Source organism: Leiobunum rupestre, chromosome 7, assembly GCF_980474605.1.
Source record: "Leiobunum rupestre chromosome 7, qqLeiRupe1.1.hap1, whole genome shotgun sequence".
NCBI classification, from domain to species: domain Eukaryota; kingdom Metazoa; phylum Arthropoda; class Arachnida; order Opiliones; family Sclerosomatidae; genus Leiobunum; species Leiobunum rupestre.
This window is the reverse complement of record NC_143390.1, coordinates 54,651,970-54,671,747: the sequence shown is the minus strand read 5'-3', so window position 1 is coordinate 54,671,747 and position 19,778 is coordinate 54,651,970. Positions and strand designations below refer to the sequence as shown.

Genomic DNA, 19,778 nt, shown 5'->3' with positions numbered 1-19,778 from the left:
GGGTATTCCAAAAATTGTTTTCATTTACAATTAAGTTTAAAATTTTTTTTAATCCGTTGTTTATCTCCATTTGAAATATCCTGCAAAACATTACATATACTCCTGGTCTAAATTTTTTTCTAGTTCCTAAAACTGAGTGCTATTTGAATATTGATAAATAAAACCCTCCGTTTTGAGTCAGTGCTATACGTTTTCTAGCATATTGTTTAATTTCTTACTAAACTCATTGCAAGTTATTAAAGTGATTTAAAGAAAATATTGTCTGCTTTCTCATACAACAAAAACCAATTGAATTGGAAAGGGTTACAAAAATTGCGTTTATTCATCCCTTTCTCAAAAGTCAGGTGCCAAGTAGAAGTCTGGTAATTTTAATATAAGAATAAAAAATAAGGAATTATAATATTTTGTAAAGTCCGTAAAGTACTGCAATTTTAATAATTTGTAAAATCAGAAGGGTACAAGAATTTAAGTTATTATGTTAATTGATTAATTCGCTTAACATATTGTTTTATTTCGCAAATATTTACAAAATTTACAAAGAATAGAGGTAATCCTCTAGGTAAGCCCCTGGAGGAAAGGTGTTTAAAATTGATGCCGCGTTGCCACGCTGAATCGCGATTCGTTGGAGAAGAAACTGAACCGAACGCGGCTCACCTGTGACGTCATTTAAACGACGGCCAATGGCGTGTACTAAATCTAAATCTTCTTGACCGAACGAGCCGAGAGTTTCAACGGCCACCGCTTTAAAAGTACCGATTCTCGAGTCCAGCGTACTTAGACTTTTTCTTCACTTCAGCCTGGGTAGCGGCCCAGATATGGGCTGTAGAAGAAGCCGCCAAATACGAAGTCGAGACGGGGTATGTGCATGTAAAGTCCCATACTATCGACTTACCGCCAGACCGAGGGACCAAAGACATCCCATCCGGACGTTTCCCGTCGTTCCGCGATAGGCCTGGGGGCTCGAGAATAGATGGAACGCCCGCGGATTCATTAGTGGTTTTTTCCACTTTCTTTAACGGTTTTAGCTGTAAGTACAAAAGCAAGATGTGGTTTTCGGATTCATATTTTTCGAAAGTTAAATACAATATTTCTTGGTTATTTTACGAGATGATAGTTTAGCTTTTGAATAATTGTTGTAACTTATCTTTATTATTAAAAAATAGTTTACGGTATTTAGGGCTAGTTAGACTGAGCCTTTGCTATCTAATTCTGTCCCTCTTGTAAGCTTATGTTATGCAATTATATGTTACCTAGCTAGCTCATATCCAAATGTTAAATTTTTCTTCTCTGTTTGTTTGGGATTTTTACCTTGGTCACATAGGCTATTTATAATACTTAGTTTATAGTAGGTTTTCAGTTGGCTTCTGTTAAAATTAGATGTACTTCTGTTTAGAGAAACTCTTTGCTAAAGGATTATATAAGGTATTAACCAAGTATATTCTTGCTGGCTCTGAGATCTTCATTTAGCGTTGAAATAATACACAATGTATGCCTATATACTAATTTAAAGTATTAAATATAATTTAATATTCGTTTGATTCGCTCGCGTTCTACATGTCGAACAATCTCATCGGTGTCGTGTTTTCTTTTCAAAGCATTGATACTGATCTTGTGAATTTAATCCTTACGGCAGTAAATATGAACTTAAATTGAAGTGACCCATTATTCCGACTTTCCCATCATTTATTCTCACAACCTTCACAATAGCTTCATTTTCAAGAGATTTATTGCTTAAATAAAGAGTTAGCTGGGTGGTAAATTTTAAACGCGGTTACATGAAGAGCGGTGGGCGCGTTTTAAGTCAACGAAGGCGTCAAATTGAAAGACGTGTTTCCGGTACAACGTTTAAACCGCGAATACGACACAACGATTGCTCGTATGTGAAATGTTCATAGAACATTTTTTGTATGAAATAGCTGGGCCCTAATGTTCGTAATTGGGTTTATAGCCGTACCATAGATATAAGAAATGTATATAAAGGTCTAGATAAATTTCGGGGCGTCTAAGCCTAACATAAAATACGGAATTGACACCTAGCAGACGCCGAGGAAGGCACGTGACCAAGAGCGCGGACACTTATCATTTTAGTACTAAGTGCTTGACCTTTCCGCAGGCCGTAGTATTTAGACACTATCTGTTGGTGATTTTTAGTATAATTTTTAAGCAGGAGACAATGGCTCTCGCGACGATAGCACGAGCTTTCTTATCGATAGATAGCGCCTTATAAGGATAGCCTGCAAAAATTACGCGTTTCTGCTAGCTGTCACCTCCGTATTAACTCCCTTTGAAATATTTTATCTAGACCTTTATATACGTTTCCTAAATCTATGGTAAAGTCATTCACTGGCAAGGCACAATCAAAGCTATTTGATGTTTTTCTTATAAAACAAGTGTTCAGCCAGAGGCCTTGGACACCCGCGTCATATGGGAGAGTGAGTGGACTCAGACAAGCATAGAAATTCTATATAGTAGAAGGATTCCGTGTAACCCAGCTTGTACAATCGTGGACAATTCGCGACAGAAAACTATTGCTACGCCCCCTTTGGTTCGCCATTGAAACCTAGATAGATAGTGGCTAGAGCAGACGCTATTAGTTTATCCTCATCGTTATTCGTAAATTTGACTTTATTAATAATAATACTTGCGTTTTAATATAATTTTCACATCGTTTGTTTATATTTTTATAAGTTAATTCAATTAAAAACGTTCTTATGACTTTGTCTGTAGCAGACGTTAGATCATAAGCGCTACCTCGGAGAAGCTGGCACCGTTTCGGTCGCAAATATTATATCCTTTGGATTATTATTATTATTATCTATAGTACAACCTTGGCATAACTAAATGCGTTTTCCATTTGATTGTTCGTGATGTCATAGATCTCGCCCCAATCGACTAGAGTAAAACCGCAAATGGAACATACCATTAGCATATTCCAGCACTTTGTGGTTTTGCTTCTGCTAGTAAATGAATTTTTGTATCTTGGTCTGCCATTTTGACAAAAAATCTAAAAAGAACACGTAAAATTTTGTCGATCCGTTGATCTGTCGAAATCGGTTGATCGGTTTTGGGCAATCTCGAAGCACCTGAGAGCGGGAAATGGAACACGCTAAACTTGATAGGAGCAGATCCGAGCACGCAAAAGGGACATAAAATGTTGATCAGAGCGATCTAGAGCGCTCGAGCAGTCAAATGCCAAATGGGGTGAATACCAACACGCCAACGCACGTCCGTTTTTTTTTTATTATTTTTGGATACTCAAGATTTTCTGTGTCAAAATTATTTTGTGGAAATGAAAAGACGCGGAGATTTTAATTTTTTCAAATTAACGTTTTCTAACCCCTTTTTCCGTTTGTGGTTTAGTAGGATACACGAAATATAGCGATTTTTTATTGGGTGGAGACAAAATATATCCTTTTTTCTTGGTAATATTCATGATAATATATAATTGTATCCAATATTTATTTTAATTGTATCCAATATTTATTTTATTTGTATCCAATATTTATTTTAATTGTATCCAATATTTATTTTAATTGTATCCAATATTTATTTTAATTGTATCCAATATTTATTTTAATTGTATCCAATATTTATTTTAATTGTATCCAATATTTATTTTAATTGTATTCAATATTTATTTTAATTGTATCCAACATTTATTTTAATTGTATCCAATATTTATTTTAATTGTATCCAATATTTATTTTAACCCAATACTATATTTATTTTAACCCAATACTATATAATTGTATTCAATATTTATTTTAAACCAATAATATATAAATGTATCCAATATTTATTTTAAACCAATAATATATAAATGTATCCAATATTTATTTTAACCCAATACTATATAATTGTATTCAATATTTATTTTAAACCAATAATATATAAATGTATCCAATATTTATTTTAAACCAATAATATATAAATGTATCCAATATTTATTTTAAACCAATAATATATAAATGTATCCAATATTTATTTTAACCCAATAATATATAAACTTTCCAATATTTTTCTTATTCACCCAATGGTAAAAGAACTTAAATATGTAAATTATAATATAATATTTATTATATATTACATTACATTATATATTATATTATATTACATAATATATTGCATAATATTATTGGAATTTATCCAAATATACAAAATAATTATTTAATATACCCAATATTATATAAATTCATCCAATATTATTGGAATTTACTAAAAAATAATCGAATGTAAACAAAATTATTTGAATTTGCCTAATGTCATAAGTGGATCATTCTCTCTAAGTATACAAATTCCGGGTCTCGGTCGGGTATCTTAGTCTGAGTTTCGTGACGTCAGAGCTTGTATAGAGAGCAAACTCCAAAGATAAAATTTTTGAAAATATTTCGGTGGAGGCGCCACCGAGTGGGCAGGACGGCAACTAAAGGGGCGTTTACTGAACAAAACTCTACCCTGGGATCTGAACCTGACCTTGAACAAATATGGTACAGGTTTTTTGGGGGAGAAATTCAATGAGCCAACCCCCAAAATTTTTCTCTCTCGGGCCCTCGAGACACGTTTCAGACGTGATTCGTGAAACGGACCATAAGAGATGTAAGAAACGTTATATTCGGCAGTATAAATTCAGAGTGAAGTTGAGGTAATACATAGTATAGGGCGGTTATAAAGAGCTGCCAGACCGACCCCGACAAAGACTCTAGTCATAGGTAACATAGCGTTTTGTCTACTTAGAGAGAATGATCCACTTATGCTAATATTAATTGAATTTAGCCAATATTATTCAAATACACAAAATATTTGAATATATCCAAATTTATATGAATGTAGACAATGGCATTTGAACTAAAATAATATTATTTAAGTTTACCCAATTTATATGAATTTACCTAAATGTATTCGAAATTTCCCAATTTAATAATGATTCAACCATAATTATTTCAGTTAACCCAATAATATAAGAACTTACCCAATATTATTTGAATTTGCCAAAATGTATTCAAATTTCCCCTTTTTATCTGAATTTGCCCATTAGTTTTCTAACTCCAAGTTTAATAGAAACTAGGAATGATTAGCACTACGTGTACTTACGTTAAAAAAATGTCGTAGCGCTTGTAAGCAGACAATTTTTGATTAAGTTTATACTCAGTCGCTCGGTTTCAGCCTAGGGTTTAGATAGCAATGTAGTAAACATTAGTTGATAATATAGTACTTCTAAAGCCAAAATTTGTATTTGATGGCTGGGAACACTTACTTGAAATCATGTACGAACCGAAACAGTTATCATTAGTCGGTGGCGTCATCTGCCGCAAGTTAGCGGTGATAATAATTTAAGCTAGTGGCGCTATCTACCACTAGCGTGAAACCAGTATAAACAGACAACATTTAAAAAAAGATATTTTCTTTGGCCAATATTCCCAAATTATTATCGATTTCATATGTTATATATAAAATATTGATTAAAATGATAAAATAAATAAATCTTCCAATATGAATGTAAGAAAGACTCAATTAAATAAGTCGCGATAATAAATGTCAATGCACTTGTGTACTTCTAGTTAATATAAAACCAATAATAAATCTAATTTTTCTGTATCCCAACAGTCAAGGAGGCCTCAAAAAGTAATTTCGTAAAATTTCGACCCCTGGTGGCAAGTAGTGGAAACTGATAAATCCTGACTTATTAAAATTTCCCTGGTTAGGGACAGCAGGAGATTACGTTGACGTTACTCGTTTGCATCAAATCTCGGACACTCTGGACCGAGCCTACGTTGTTATAATAACGTGGGCCCTGCGCGCTCTGGAGTAGAGTAACAAAACAATCGATAAGAGAACTATGTAGTTGCTCGGTTGCCAAGGTGATAGTCCGAAAATCATCTCTTTAGTTGCAGCCGCATTTTCGCAAGGGCCTTGCATCTCGACACTGTCGATAATTTACTTGGTTCAGATGTCTTTAACAGCGAGTTCGATGTTCACGTACTGCTGTGATTTGGAAAAGTCCGTCCTGATCAGTAATTTCGAACGCCGCAATTGGGTTCCCGTTGGACCGGACGAAGACTGGAATTTTTACTGGTGAGTCTCCTGGCGTCGATTTTTTCGTTTTTACCAAGTTTCGCGCATTCGCCATAGCAGACTCGCTCCAGCGTTGCCAGGTCTGGAAAATTATCGACCTCAGGAAACATTTATCGTATGACTGTAAATTGACGATAAAGGAAATCGCACTTCTCTTATGGGAAATGGCATTCGGCGCATTTATTTCAAATTTAAAAATTAATATGTGTTATAAATAGAAATAAACGGTGTCCTATTTTTACACATATTCCAATTTATTTCTTAATTATTATACTATCTTTGAAAATATTGACAAATAATTCCACGTACGAAAATTCAACGAATAATAAGTTAAAATGAATTAAAAATAACTTAAATAAGTTCTTCTTTTCATGTCGTAATTGAAAATAGTCAAAGTTGAAATAAATACCTTCTTGGTATAATTCTAACTTTTCTCTTTGAATGACGTGCAGGGCGACAGTGCCGTCCGTCCGGGCTATTTTCAGCGTTGACAGCGGATATCGGCTGACGGACAACCAGTGAGTATGGCACTTCCGTTTCTCACTCTGATCTTAGTACGATTTAAATGGAGTATGAAACAAATAAAAAATCGTCTTCTAACAAGTCTGCTATGAATGTGAGTTCCGACGATGCACTCTGTTTTTAAACATAGACTGAACTGAACTTCTACGTATTTATTGACGAATGAGCTAATCAAAAACATGCTAGGAGCGTATTTTTTCACGTGTGTTTTTTACTTTCTGAAAGGGATACGTACCTCAAAGCTAAAGAAATGTTAGATTTGCGTTACGTACGCCACCTAGTGCAATAGGTGGTTTTTTGGACCGAATACGATCACCACCATGGTTACCAACAAATATATCGTTTAAAATTCACTTCGGTTAAGTCCAGCGTTACTATGGGGATGGCAAACTGAAACGAAAACCAACGTGAAATCAGTGTTGAGGTACGTCCTTTAGCGAAGATAGTTAATTATTCCATGGTGGCATAATTTAATTTCAATGGCGTTAATTGACATAAATGTGAGACATGGTATTTCGTACTATATTTAATTTGAATGGCGTTAGTTGATATTCTCAGGAGCCTATATCAACACTTAACGTTATGAAAATTGCTGAGTTTGAAGGGATATATGTTGTAGTCAGAGACCCGGGTACATATGCGCTACCAATCGCATAATGTAGAAACTAAGTGAACGTTAAAGGCAATTACTATGTTCTAACTATTTCGTAATTGAAATTTGGGTTTTACCCGCAAAGCAACGGAACCGAAACGGCACAGCCACACTTGTCGTTCACAAATTGTCTAACGCACTACAGGGTGGGGGACACTGATATTTAATACATAGCATATCATAATTCTATACCGCAACTTGAATTAAGAATTATTTTAAGGTACACTAACAACTTAACACTGTAATCAAGAAAGTATTAAATGAAGTGGTATGTCATTTCAAATTATGACAAAAATTTTAAACACACAGTAATATTATTTGACGCAATTTTGAATTTTAGTCGTATTATTTTTGAAAATACAGTCAATTTTACTTCCCTGCCTTGTCGTTTTGAAAGTGATTCTGAGCGAATCGACTTGGCCATGGAGGAAGAGAGAGGGGGTTTAATGAATAACCTTTTTACCCCGGGAGCTTGATGCCAACTCCCACAGGGTAGGAGAGTGGGGGCTGACAAAAAAGGGGATCAGCACCCGTTGGTTTTCGTGTCGTCTCACGCGTTCCCTATTTGGCGCCCTCTTTTAGTGTTTAAGCGTAGTCGGTGTAATTTCACAACAGGCAACAATTTCAACAAAAATAGAGGGCGCCAACTAGAGAACGCGCTGCCAGGTCAGCCCCCACTCTCCTACCCTGTGGGAGTTGGCATCAAGCTCCCGGGGTAAAAAGGTTATTCATAAAGCCTCCTCTCTCTTCCTCCATGACTTGGCCAAGCTGCTTCCCGAACCACGAGCCAATACGAAGCGATTGCTCACGCTGCTTTTGAAAACAAGTTTAAAAATGGCAAAAGCCATAGGAAGAAGAGCCCAATATTGGAACCATTTGGGAGCGGCAATAATAAAAGATGTTATATTCCCTTTAATGACCCTAAAGTGGCATATTTTGGAGTTTTATCGATGACGTATCGTGTTGACATACAGAAATGTCCCGTTGGTATTTAAATAATTGATGAGCTTCTGATGTGATGTTTTTAAAAGGCTTGTAAATCATTTTCCAACACACTACGAGTTGACCCGAAAAGATTTGGTGGTGAAAAACATCAAACGATACCGCAAAGATCTCGAGCGAGAAGGAAGTCCCCTGGCCGAGAAAGACGAGAGCGGAAGGTATGTCCATCTTGGTAAGTACCCTTTAAGGTTCCACTATCGCGATGGGGTTTGATATTGGTCAAAGGTCCACTTCACTCTTAAAGAAAATAGATTTTATAAATGGAGTACATAAAGAAACCGCAACGTTGGAAAGTACACCATTAAAAACTTTTATTTACTTTGATAACTGCGGCGTACTCGCTGAGAGACGAAACATGACACGCGAGTTTTAATTTAAACTGTCGTAAATAAAAGTTTTTAATGCTGTACTTAAAGGGGCTCCAAAGTTCGGTGGCAAAATGTGTGTAAAGTCAGTAAAGTGCGAAATTTACGGTTGACTCTGCCCGACTCTGCCTAGGCCGAGTGAGGGGTTGGGGGAATGAAAAGCATGCTCAATTTTATTTTTTTTTTGCCACCGAACTTTGGAGCCCCTTTAAATCCAACGTTGTGGTTTCTTTATGTACTCTAACGTATACACTAGTCGGAGAATTTTAACTCTACGATTTTATAAATGTTAAAGTACAAGAAGAATATATCTATCTATATTCAGGGACAATTAATGACTATTTTGAGACAATCTGCCGCCATCAAGCTGAAATTTACCCCTTTTTGAGAGGGGGGGGGATATGTCACCGGCGCGCTTCAAATGCTATTGGAAGTAGTCAGTCACTCAGTGTTAGGGAACCAATGATATTCGGAGCTGCTTTGATTTTTGTTAGGGGGGAGGAGCTAAGTCTTCGAGGGGCAGGTCACTTCCTTGATTAACGAGGCACCGCTCGAAAGATTAAATCGGATTTAATCGTGATTATTTTGATTAAATTCAATTTAATCACTATTTTGTTGATTAAAATGATTAAATCCGAATTGAAACGATTAAATCGTGATTAGAAATAATAATAAGAATAATAATCAGCTAGTCTAATACCCATCCTATTAGATGAAATTCCCATTCGACCGAAACGTTTTAAAATTAAATTCCACGCTTTTTTTCAACTGATTTTTCGCAATTTCCAGTAGCTTTTTTTCAACGCGTTTTTGACGTATTTCAATGCATTTTTTATGCTTTTCAATGCATTTTTCGCCAATTTTAACGCATTAATTAGTTTAAGTTAGGTGCTGTTGTAAATTTATATGATGTTCAGTAATAATAAAAAAAGCTTTCGTTTCCACTTGTAAGATTATATATTCCACAATAAATTGCATAATTTTCAAGATTTATGACCGTTGAAATTTTTTATAATTGAATTCTTATATTGGTTCACCTAATAAAATAAACTATTAAATAGAGAATCGATTTGTTGTCGGGTGAATGGGAATATCGTTGATATTAAATCGAATTTTAAAATGTGTCGGTCGATTGGGAATTCGGTCGAAAGAGCTTACAGCGAAAGAGTGGCTCAGATGCCAATAAATGTTCAGTCTGAACATGCTTTTCATTGCTTTTGTCTTTAGATTTTATTCCGGTGACGTTCATTTTGCCTTCCGACTACAACATGTTCGTCGAGGAATTCCGCAAAAACCCATCGAGCACTTGGATTATGAAACCATGCGGAAAGTGTAAGTGGAGCTTAGCTGATGTGTATTTCAAGAAAGTATATTTGAATGTTGTTGAAGTTTCCTCTTAGCGACCTTTCGTAGGCACGCTTATCCAATAAAATTGTAGGTGAAAACGCAGGAGAAAACAGTGGTGTACCTCAGGTCTTGCGTAGGAAAGTAATTTATGTCGCAAATTCCAAAGTTATCTTAATTTCGATTTCGCCAATCAAAGTATGCAAAGGTGCGGTTGCGGCTACGGTCGCTTAACTCGTTTTCAGGCCTCTACATCTCGTGTGAGCCATTTCTTACAAAATTATTGCGGCTCTCCTTACCTTTCTAGGTAGTCAAAACTAGGTTAACCGACAATGGGTTCCAATATAACAGTAAATCTAGGCGACAAGAGAGCCGTGATTGGGAGTAACTGGCCGATGTGGGGCATGAGCCCCCGAAATTTGTTACCAGCTTCGATCCTCTCTCTCAACGGGCGTGACGCTGAAAATGGCTCTCAGATAGCTCTTGATCTGAATTTGGACTGATCTGATAAGCGAATGACCAAAACGCGTTTTTTTATTGGGTAACATTTCACACCTTCGGTTGGGAGAACTATTCGTCCCGTGGGTTTGTTGGTAATATTGGAGTGGCAAAGATCGTTTTAAATATACATTTGCAGGAGTTAAATTGCCAAACTGTCATTTGAATTTTGATAGTTTGCGGCGCTTTCTTCGAAAATATATCTAGAAAACTCCAGGTATACGATTTTTTAGATCCGCTATCACTAGGTTCGGAAGATGAGGAACTACTGGATTTTCACTTAGATTTTTTAATTACAAGTGTGAACCTTTAAATAGTAATTAACAGTCCCATGGAAATTTACATTAGTTAACGACTAAAATGAATGAATGAAATGAAACGAAATGAAAGTAAACTAAATTACGAACAAAGAAATTTATTTTTAAACAGCTCAAGGAGTTGGAATATTTTTAATCAACAAACTTTCGCAATTGAAGAAGTGGTCTCGTGATAGCCCAAGGTAAGGGCTTTGACAAATTAAAAACATGAAAGCTAATTTACCACAATCGGAACATTTCTCATTTCAGTTTCAGCCCAATGGCTGTTAAAGAATCGTACGTCATATCACGCTACATCGATAACCCACTTTTGATTGGTGGAAAAAAATTCGACATGAGGATTTACGTTTTGGTCACCTCTTTCAGACCACTCAAGGCCTACCTGTAAGTGCAACCAAAATTTTAACAATTATTAAAAAAAAATTAAAAAACTGTTGTACACAGAACAAATTGTAATTTAATTTATTTCATTTGAAATGTGTTTCTAAAAATGGCCCGAAACAACAATTCAAATCCCCCTTAAATCAGCTTATGGGAATTGGTCAAAACTGGTCAAACGTACTCACAATAAACAATTGTTCTTACAATAGTGGGGTGACAACTTTAAAATGACGCCCCGGCTTTATGCCTGGAGATATAGGGCCTAAACCTGACCAATATACTTGACACAGAGGAGATAATATAGATCACATTATAATCAACTCAGCCTTTTTAAATCCAAGATCGCGGACGGAAGGTAAGTTATTAGCGCTAGCTAGTGTTGTAAGTCGGAAAATTTGCCGCGGAAAATGACCGAGGCCTTTTTCCGGAAAATTTTCCATATTTTTCCGCAAAAATAAAAATAGTTCAAATCCCATGATTAGTCTAATATATTGTTTGCAAATAGAAATAAAGCGGCATATTCGCCTCATTTTTTCGAATCTAAAAGTAAAACTAAACCTCTAGACTAGTTTTAACTGATTAACCATGTAACACTATTAATGTGTTGTAGTATGTTTACTGATATTAGACATTTTATATCGATAAAAAGTTAAAAACATTAAAAACCCTTAAAAAGGAATTTGTTTTATTTTTCCGATTTGCGGAAATTCCGCATTTTATTTTTCCGGAAAATTAACAACACTAGCGCTAGCTATAGTACCGCCAATATTTCGATTTCCTTATGGTGTCCGTTTTGGAATATTAAAAAAATTATTAGAATAAATGAAACAAATTGGTGACTCGACGCTTGAGTTTAAATTAAAAACCAAATGGTAGAAAGATAACTTCCTCGTTTATTCCAGGCACAAATTGGGATTTTGTCGTTTCTGTCAAGAGAAATACAACAGTAGCACGACCGAGTTGGACAACCTCTTCATTCATCTCACCAACGTCGCCATTCAGAAACAAGGGGTCCGTAACAGTCAGACACTTTATTCTATTCCTTAAAAGTACTAGGACGGAGTACCATTGCTTTCAGGGGATTTGAAATAACGCGTTTCGATGGTGGTCCAACGAATTTTCCGTTTTGGCCGATAGGAGCGCTGTTGATTGACAGTAGCGTGAAATATCTTTAGAAGCTTCTATTCCTACTGCCTTACTCGAAATTGTGACACTTTTCCTGCGGCATTCCTCGTTGATTACCCGAAGATAACTTGTTTTAAAAAGATTCTGATAATACAACTGAGCTGTGAAAACTCTTGTGAAATGGGAATTTGAAATGAAAATTACTGGCCGCACAATTACTACTTCCATTCCCTTTAAACAAAAGCCGCTTGAAATTTAATTAAGAATTATAATTATAATTTTAAATAGTTATTATTAATTAAAATTTTATATAATTAAAATTTTAAATAGTTATTATTAATTAAAATTTTATATAATTAAAATTTTAAATAATGATAATTTTAAATAATTATAATTTTAAATAATTATAATTTTAAATAATTTTAAAGAATTATAATTTTATATAATTACTACCTTAAATACCCGGGGTCTTAGTTTTAATGAAATAGATCTGATTTGTACGTAAGAAAGGTAAACGTTGTAGCAAAAACGCAACACGCGTAGCAAAAACGGTAGCGAAAACGCAACACGCGTAGCAAAAAGGCCTGAACTACTTAAAAATCCCAACTAAACCTCCCCTTCTACGAAGTCCCTTACTTTCACACTAACTCCCCTTCTACGAATTTCACACTAACCCGTTAAAAAAGTTTAATCGTCGGGACGGGCGCAAGGAACTCAAGAGAGGAGAAAAGGGAAGCAAAGGGGTGGAAGTCGAGAAAAAAAATTAAAAGCCGAGACCAGCCGGAAAAATAGATAATGGAACCAAAGAGGCGAAAGTCCAAAGTCGAGTAAAATAAAATTGAATTATGAGTTAAATTGAATTAGATTAACAACCATGTCAGGTATTTGCAATTAGGCTAGGCTAATAATAATAATTTAATAATTTAATATATTTATAATTTAATATATTTATAATTTAATAATTTAATATATTTATAATTTAATAATTTAATATATTTATAATTTAATATATTTATAATTTAATATATTTATAATTTAATATATTTATAATTTAATATATTTATAATTTAATATATTTATAATTTAATATATTTATAATTTAATATATTTATAATTTAATATATTTATAATTTAATATATTTATAATTTAATATATTTATAATTTAATATATTTATAATTTAATATATTTATAATTTAATATATTTATAATTTAATATATTTATAATTTAATATATTTATAATTTAATATATTTATAATTTAATATATTTATAATTTAATATATTTATAATTTAATATATTTATAATTTAATATATTTATAATTTAATATATTTATAATTTAATATATTTATAATTTAATATATTTATAATTTAATATATTTATAATTTAATATATTTATAATTTAATATATTTATAATTTAATATATTTATAATTTAATAATTTAATATATTTATCAATTAATAATTTAATATATTTATAATTATATAATTAATGTATACATAATTTAAAAAAGAGGGTACAAAGTGTTTTAGATTAATCGCATCAACATTAAGTTGAAAAATATTCATGAAATTTCTTTAGAAGCTACGAAAATGTTTTGGTTTTCCTAATGTGAACTTACCATTTCAGTTTGAAGGCTACGCTTGGTTATATCATATGAAACATGTTTGTCTGAATTGTAATTAGTTGTATTTACTTAAAAGGAAGAGTACAATAACATCCACGGAGGGAAATGGCCAATTCACAACTTGAGGCTCTTCCTGGAAAGCACCAGAGGAAAGGAGGTCAGTCGTCATTGAGGTTGTCGCAACTCGTGACACTGGCTGAAATGTCACGACAACTAATAATGATAATCAGTTAGGCTAATACCCAAAGCACCACCGTATTCCCAAGTCTCCAACGACTTTTATTGAAGTGGCCGGGTTCAATTGCGTGGAAGGGTGGTGGCCACGCGAGCCAACAGCTTTATACACTTACTATTGCTCCTTCTGCAAGTTCTCTTCCCACTATTTAAAGCATATATTTTTGGTTAAAGGGGCTTGCCAGACGTTTTCTTGTTTTCATTTTCATAAAAACTTGAGGTTAACGATAATAGTACTGAAGGGTTTGCTGCTACCCTCCTACGCCATATAACAGGGCACCTGGAATAATGGCCTTGAAAAAGTCACGAGCTGACTGACGGTGGTGCCTAGCTCATTAATACCTTAACTATATTATCCTTTATTGGTTAGCACTTTTGCCTCTCATCAAGAGGAGCCAGATTCGATTTGAGTTTGCAAGTTATCTCCCTGTCTGTTCAAGGGGTTTTCCTCCGAGCTCTTCCGTTTCCTCTTTAAATAAATAACATGCAGATGTTTTAGAGCAGTAGTGAATTTAGGGATGCTAGTGGTTATCTGTGGCCGGTCTAGTCACAACCCTCCCTCTCGGTTTAAATTCCACTGTATCGCTGTTATAACGGCGTGAGGCCTGTTGAAATGCAGGCTATAAACATATTATTTTTATATCTTGTTTAATTTTGAACAGATAACTGATAGGCTGTTCGATAACTTCAAAGCACTCGTTCTCCATTCTTTGAAAGCTGCTGCGGTACGTGCAACGTTTTATTTAATACGCCACTTAAGGATTACCGTCTTCAACACATCACATTTGAAATTAATTTTTAATTTCAATATAGAAGTTATGTAATTAATACAATTTTATGTTAATTGAAACCCAATTTGTATCTTCAAGGGTTCTCTAGATAAATTTTGAATAGGCGATATAATAAAGTAACGTGGCCTTCTTGTTTTGATGGGAAAGGCCACCTTCCACTATGCTTCCATTAGCTTTCCCACCAAAGAGCCTATGAATTCATCCATAGGCTTTAACTGTACTATTTCGTTATCCCATTTTAACAAGTTGAGCAAGCATATCTGACTTTATAATATCGCCTATTACCTTGAAGACATGGTTCAAGGTCATGGAAACTTCCGTTATCAAGATACGTTCTATGTGCCCAGAAAATGTCTGATTCCTAGCTAAAACAGATTTTGAGTTATTAGCACTAGATCGTGTTTTTTGTTTACACTATATCATAGTCATTATATTACTTTAATAGGAAATTGCGAGTTAATTTTAAAGGGGCTCCAAAGTTCGGTGGCAAAATGTGTAAAGTTAGTAAAGTGCGAAATTTACGGTTGACTCTGCCCGCCTCTGCCGAGGCCGAGTGAGGGGTTGGCGGAAGGAAAAGCATGCTCAATTTGGTTTTTGTTTGCCACCGAGCTTTGGAGCCCCTTTAAATGTGATACGTTGAAATTCCTAATGATTAAAATATATGGTATTACTATATGAAGTTAATCTTTCAGAGTGTTATGGTCAGTGATCGACATTGCTTCGAGTGCTATGGGTAAGTGTCGTAATTTATTTCGAATTCATGTGATTATTATTTCATTTTCATTTTATAATTTTGGTGGATGATTGAATTTTTAAAAAGTAACGATCGTATTTAAATTCACAAGTCGGCTATTTTGATAACCTTGACTACCTTGTCGATTTAAGTCAATAGTTTGATTGCATTTTACGTGATAGAAGTTGCTAAAACTCTAACATTGTCGAAAACATTTAAACAATTTAATCAACATTTTAAGTGGAAGTTGGATCTTGGGGTGTCGTTCAGGATTTGTAGGGACTACAGCGCTTTCCTAAACAGCTTTTGTTTAATCAGCATTTTCCAAAACAGCGTATTTCAAATCAGCGTTTTGTCAAAATAGCGCTTTGTCCTAACAGCGTTTCTTTATACAGCGTTTCCCAAAACAACAAATTGTTCAAACGGCGCTTTGTCATAGCGGCGGTTCTCAAAACCGTATTTTGTTGAAACAGCGTTTCCCAAAACGGCGCTGCTTTCTATAGCACTAATAATATAGGCCTATTGTAATACATATTTTTCTGGAATTTCGGCAAATTTCATTACCTAAAGGTTTCTGCCGATAGTTAGTATTTCAACCTAACCTAAACTAACCTAACCCCTGAAGTTCATATGTATGTTATACATTTTCCATCGGCAATTCATATACATTTTAAGAAACCGCTGTCTTGACCAAAACCACTTTTTAAAAATCGCTAATTTGAGAAACGCTATATTCAGAAACGCTGTTTATGGAAAAATCTGTTTTGACAAACGGCTCTACGGAGAAACGCTTAACCAAAAAACGCTGACTAAACAAAACGCTCTTTCGACAAACCGCAGTATTGAGAAACGCTATTTCAACAACCGCTGTTTTAACAAAGCGCAGTTGCAACAAAATGCTGTTTCGAAAAACGCGCTTTTGAAAACGCTATTTTAACAAATGCTATTTTAGTCAAGCGCTCTATTCCCTACATACCGTCGTTCAGAACTTCACCAATCAGAAATCCGAATGTTAACAGAGAATATGCAGCCACAAATCTAAGCTCTGTTTAATGATTGATGGAAGACATTATCCGTCCCCATTACCGCTCCAAACTTGGTTGAAGGGCGTCATTTTTTAAACTTATTTTAGCCTTTCAAACCTTAATTTTTGAGCTTTGAGAAATTTGTTTAGACTGACCAACAAACTACGGAAAAAAACCTTAGCCAGCCATTTAATTTTTTTGTGTTTTAATTGATATTGCGCCGATAACACTATGCAAATTAATATGTTGGTTTTGTGAAATTGTTTAAACAGTACGACAGTTGCGTAAAGCAAAGTACAACGTTAACATAAATTATCGACTAGTTTATCAATGCGAAATGGAAACAGATGTTCGTTAAACACGGGCCAAAAACATTTCACCAAGTTTTTATGTTCTAGAAAAGAGAAATAACAGTTATCTCACTTATGTGGAACACCTACGAACCCAGTTGCTTGGTTGAATAGGATGAAATCCTCGAACAAGCCATTGTGTACAGTGAAATAACGATATCTTTCAGATTGTGTTAATATTCTATTAATTGTATCGCTATATTTCGAAATATACTTGAGCTATATATCGTTTAAATCGACTTTATGGCTGGCGGTTTAAAAATATTTGTGTACTTTGTGTGGCACAGATACGACATCATCATCAGTGACGACTTGAAACCCTGGCTGATTGAAGTCAACGCGTCGCCGTCCCTGACAGCCACGACCGTCAACGACCGCGTCATGAAACAGAAACTCATTGACGACATCTTGAACGTCGTCGTGCCAAACGGAGAAACTCCGGAGTAAGGTTCTTTACATTTCATACGAGTCATAGATTCCCCGAAGTATTTAAATTGAAACCGTAAATTGTAATCAGATAACAATAACAACAATAATCAGCTTGGCTAATACCCAAAGCACCATCTTAGGCTTTGCTATTATAGGACGCCGCCTATTGGCATCCACTGTACACTAAATTCAAGGTTTCAGATATCTAAAATTAAAAAGTGTGTGAACTGTTCTGAAATTTTAAATAAGTTTATATATAATAAATTCAGTTGGAATAACTGATCCAGTTGTGATGTCCCTAGATACGTCGATATAGAAAATATATATCACGTAACATGAATTACTTGATTTAGGCTTTAATACGTTATTTTACATCTTTTATGAGAGCTGAACACCGCAATTTTCTATTACATAAAATCGCGAAGATATCAACTTTATATAAAGCAAGTTCCTTTACACAGCGTCATAATCTTTCAAATATTTAAATCAATATTTTTCAAAATGCCCGCGCCAAAATTTTAAACGCTATTCTAAACGTAAATTAATAAATCCCAATAAGCATTTACATTAATATTGAGCCACGTAGCGGAAAACGAGAGCAGTTCAAAAACTGAGAGATTTTCATTTGCTAAGCGTTTGCTCTTTAGAAGCTCCTTCTGTAAACTGAAAAGGCTAATTCATACGTTACATTTCTGGTTATCTTATTTGTCAATCCCAGTTGTGAAAGATAACTACAATTTTCCGCATAAAGTTATTTTGGTTGAATGTCAAAACTAATATTTACGGCTAACAAAAATTATATTTTACTTTCAGTGTGAGATCAACAAAAAACTATGATCGTCAATGTTTTGGAGAATTCGAATTGTTGTAAGATTTTTAAGATCCATCTCATTCAAACCTAATAAATAAATAACAAGGTACCGGGGACAGTGACACTTGGGAACCACTGGAATGTCAAATTGCGATTGAAAAAGGATGAAATCGTTATTTAAAAAGGATTAAATTGTGATTTAAAAAGGATTAAATCGAGATTGAAAAAAAGATTAAATCGTGATTTGAAAAAAGTATTAAATCGTGATTGAAAAAAGGATTAAATCGTGATTGAAAAAAGGATTAAATCGTGATTGAAAAAAGGATTAAATCGTGATTGAAAAAAGGATTAAATCGTGATTGAAAAGAGGATTAAATCGTAATTGAAAAAAGGATTAAATCGTGATTGAAAAAGGATTAAATCGTGATTGAAAAAGGATTAAATCGTGATTTAAAAAGGATTAAATCATGATTTAAAAAGGATTAAATCGTGATTTAAAAAGGATTAAATCGTGATTTAAATAAGTATTAAATCGTGATTTAAAAAGGATTAAATCGTGATTTAAAAAGGATTAAGTCGTGATTTAAAGAAGGATTAAATCGTAGCTGAAAAGATCAAATAAAGATGGAAATGATCAAATCGAGATACTGATTCTACCGCAATTTTAATCTTTTAAATTTATTGATGATTTATTCTTTTTTGAATCATTTAGTTTTGCTACTCCAAAGCTAAATAGTTCTAAATAAGTTATTCAAGACCGTACATTATCAGTTATAAGTTTTCGGATAGGTATAAATATTTCCACAGCAAATGGGAATCATTTTGTCGCTTTAACTTGGCATTTTGTCTCTTCAGAATGTAACTATAAGCTAGTATCCTGTTGTTGCCAGATGCAACGAGGAACTTCCGGCGGAGGCCAGTACTAGCAGCTCGGACAAAGAGTACTCGAGGCGAGAGATCCGAAGCGGTTACTCCCGAAGCAGACTGGGCCCGAAGTGGAAGTAGCTGTCCTTATGATGTAGTTATTTATAAATATTTTTTTTTAAAAGTGTCCCATGTGTTTTTATTCTTAGTGCAAGATGCTTCTCTGTCTTCTTATTCTAGACATCTACAGCTATCTGCCTGGAAGTCTTGTATTCTTGTTACTACTAAATCATAAGTTGATTTAGGCCCTCGCTTAGGCCTGTGTAGTTCCCTGGGTTTAAGTTTAAATGATAATTATTAGCTGATTACTTCAGCGGGAATTAATAGCCTAGTAACGTTACGATTTCACTTCTTAAGTGAAGTTTTGCGTGCGCTTATATTTAGGCTTAAACATTAGTTTTACGCCGTGTACAAGCTAATGGCACTCAGACTGTAGCGAAAAGACCTTATTCTTTATAATGGGTTTTCTGACAAAACCGACAGATTTTATCGACAGAGTTAAGAACAAATTGTGTTTTTCACACGTTTTATAATCTGAAAACCCTTTAGATACTTAAAATTTTGTGTTGATACA

At 34.2% G+C, this 19,778-nt stretch overlaps 1 protein-coding gene across 1 annotated transcript; it reads left to right on the top strand.

Annotated features, from left to right (window-relative positions):
* The first annotated feature begins 5,867 nt into the window (after positions 1–5,867).
* On the top strand, positions 5,868–19,384 carry TTLL1B (Tubulin tyrosine ligase-like 1B). Its single transcript, XM_090153784.1, has 14 exons — positions 5,868–6,072; positions 6,525–6,590; positions 8,278–8,420; positions 9,841–9,945; positions 10,885–10,954; positions 11,022–11,156; positions 12,056–12,164; positions 13,984–14,064; positions 14,804–14,866; positions 15,625–15,665; positions 17,328–17,483; positions 18,283–18,336; positions 19,171–19,281; positions 19,354–19,384. The coding sequence occupies exons 1-14, from the start codon at positions 5,948–5,950 to the stop codon at positions 19,382–19,384; spliced, it is 1,290 nt and encodes a 429-aa protein (XP_090009910.1). The 5' UTR covers positions 5,868–5,947.
* Positions 19,385–19,778: the final 394 nt, after the last annotated feature.

What these genes read in the sequence shown, in the direction of transcription:
- TTLL1B (XM_090153784.1), top strand. Translation starts at nt 5,948, where the DNA reads ATGTCTTTAACAGCGAGTTCGATGTTCACGTACTGCTGTGATTTGGAA. An exon ending in AAAGCACCAGAGGAAAGGAG is followed by an intron (nt 14,065 to 14,803) that starts GTCAGTCGTCAT and finishes AATTTTGAACAG; the next exon opens with ATAACTGATAGGCTGTTCGA. An exon ending in ATTCTTTGAAAGCTGCTGCG is followed by an intron (nt 14,867 to 15,624) that starts GTACGTGCAACG and finishes TTAATCTTTCAG; the next exon opens with AGTGTTATGGTCAGTGATCG.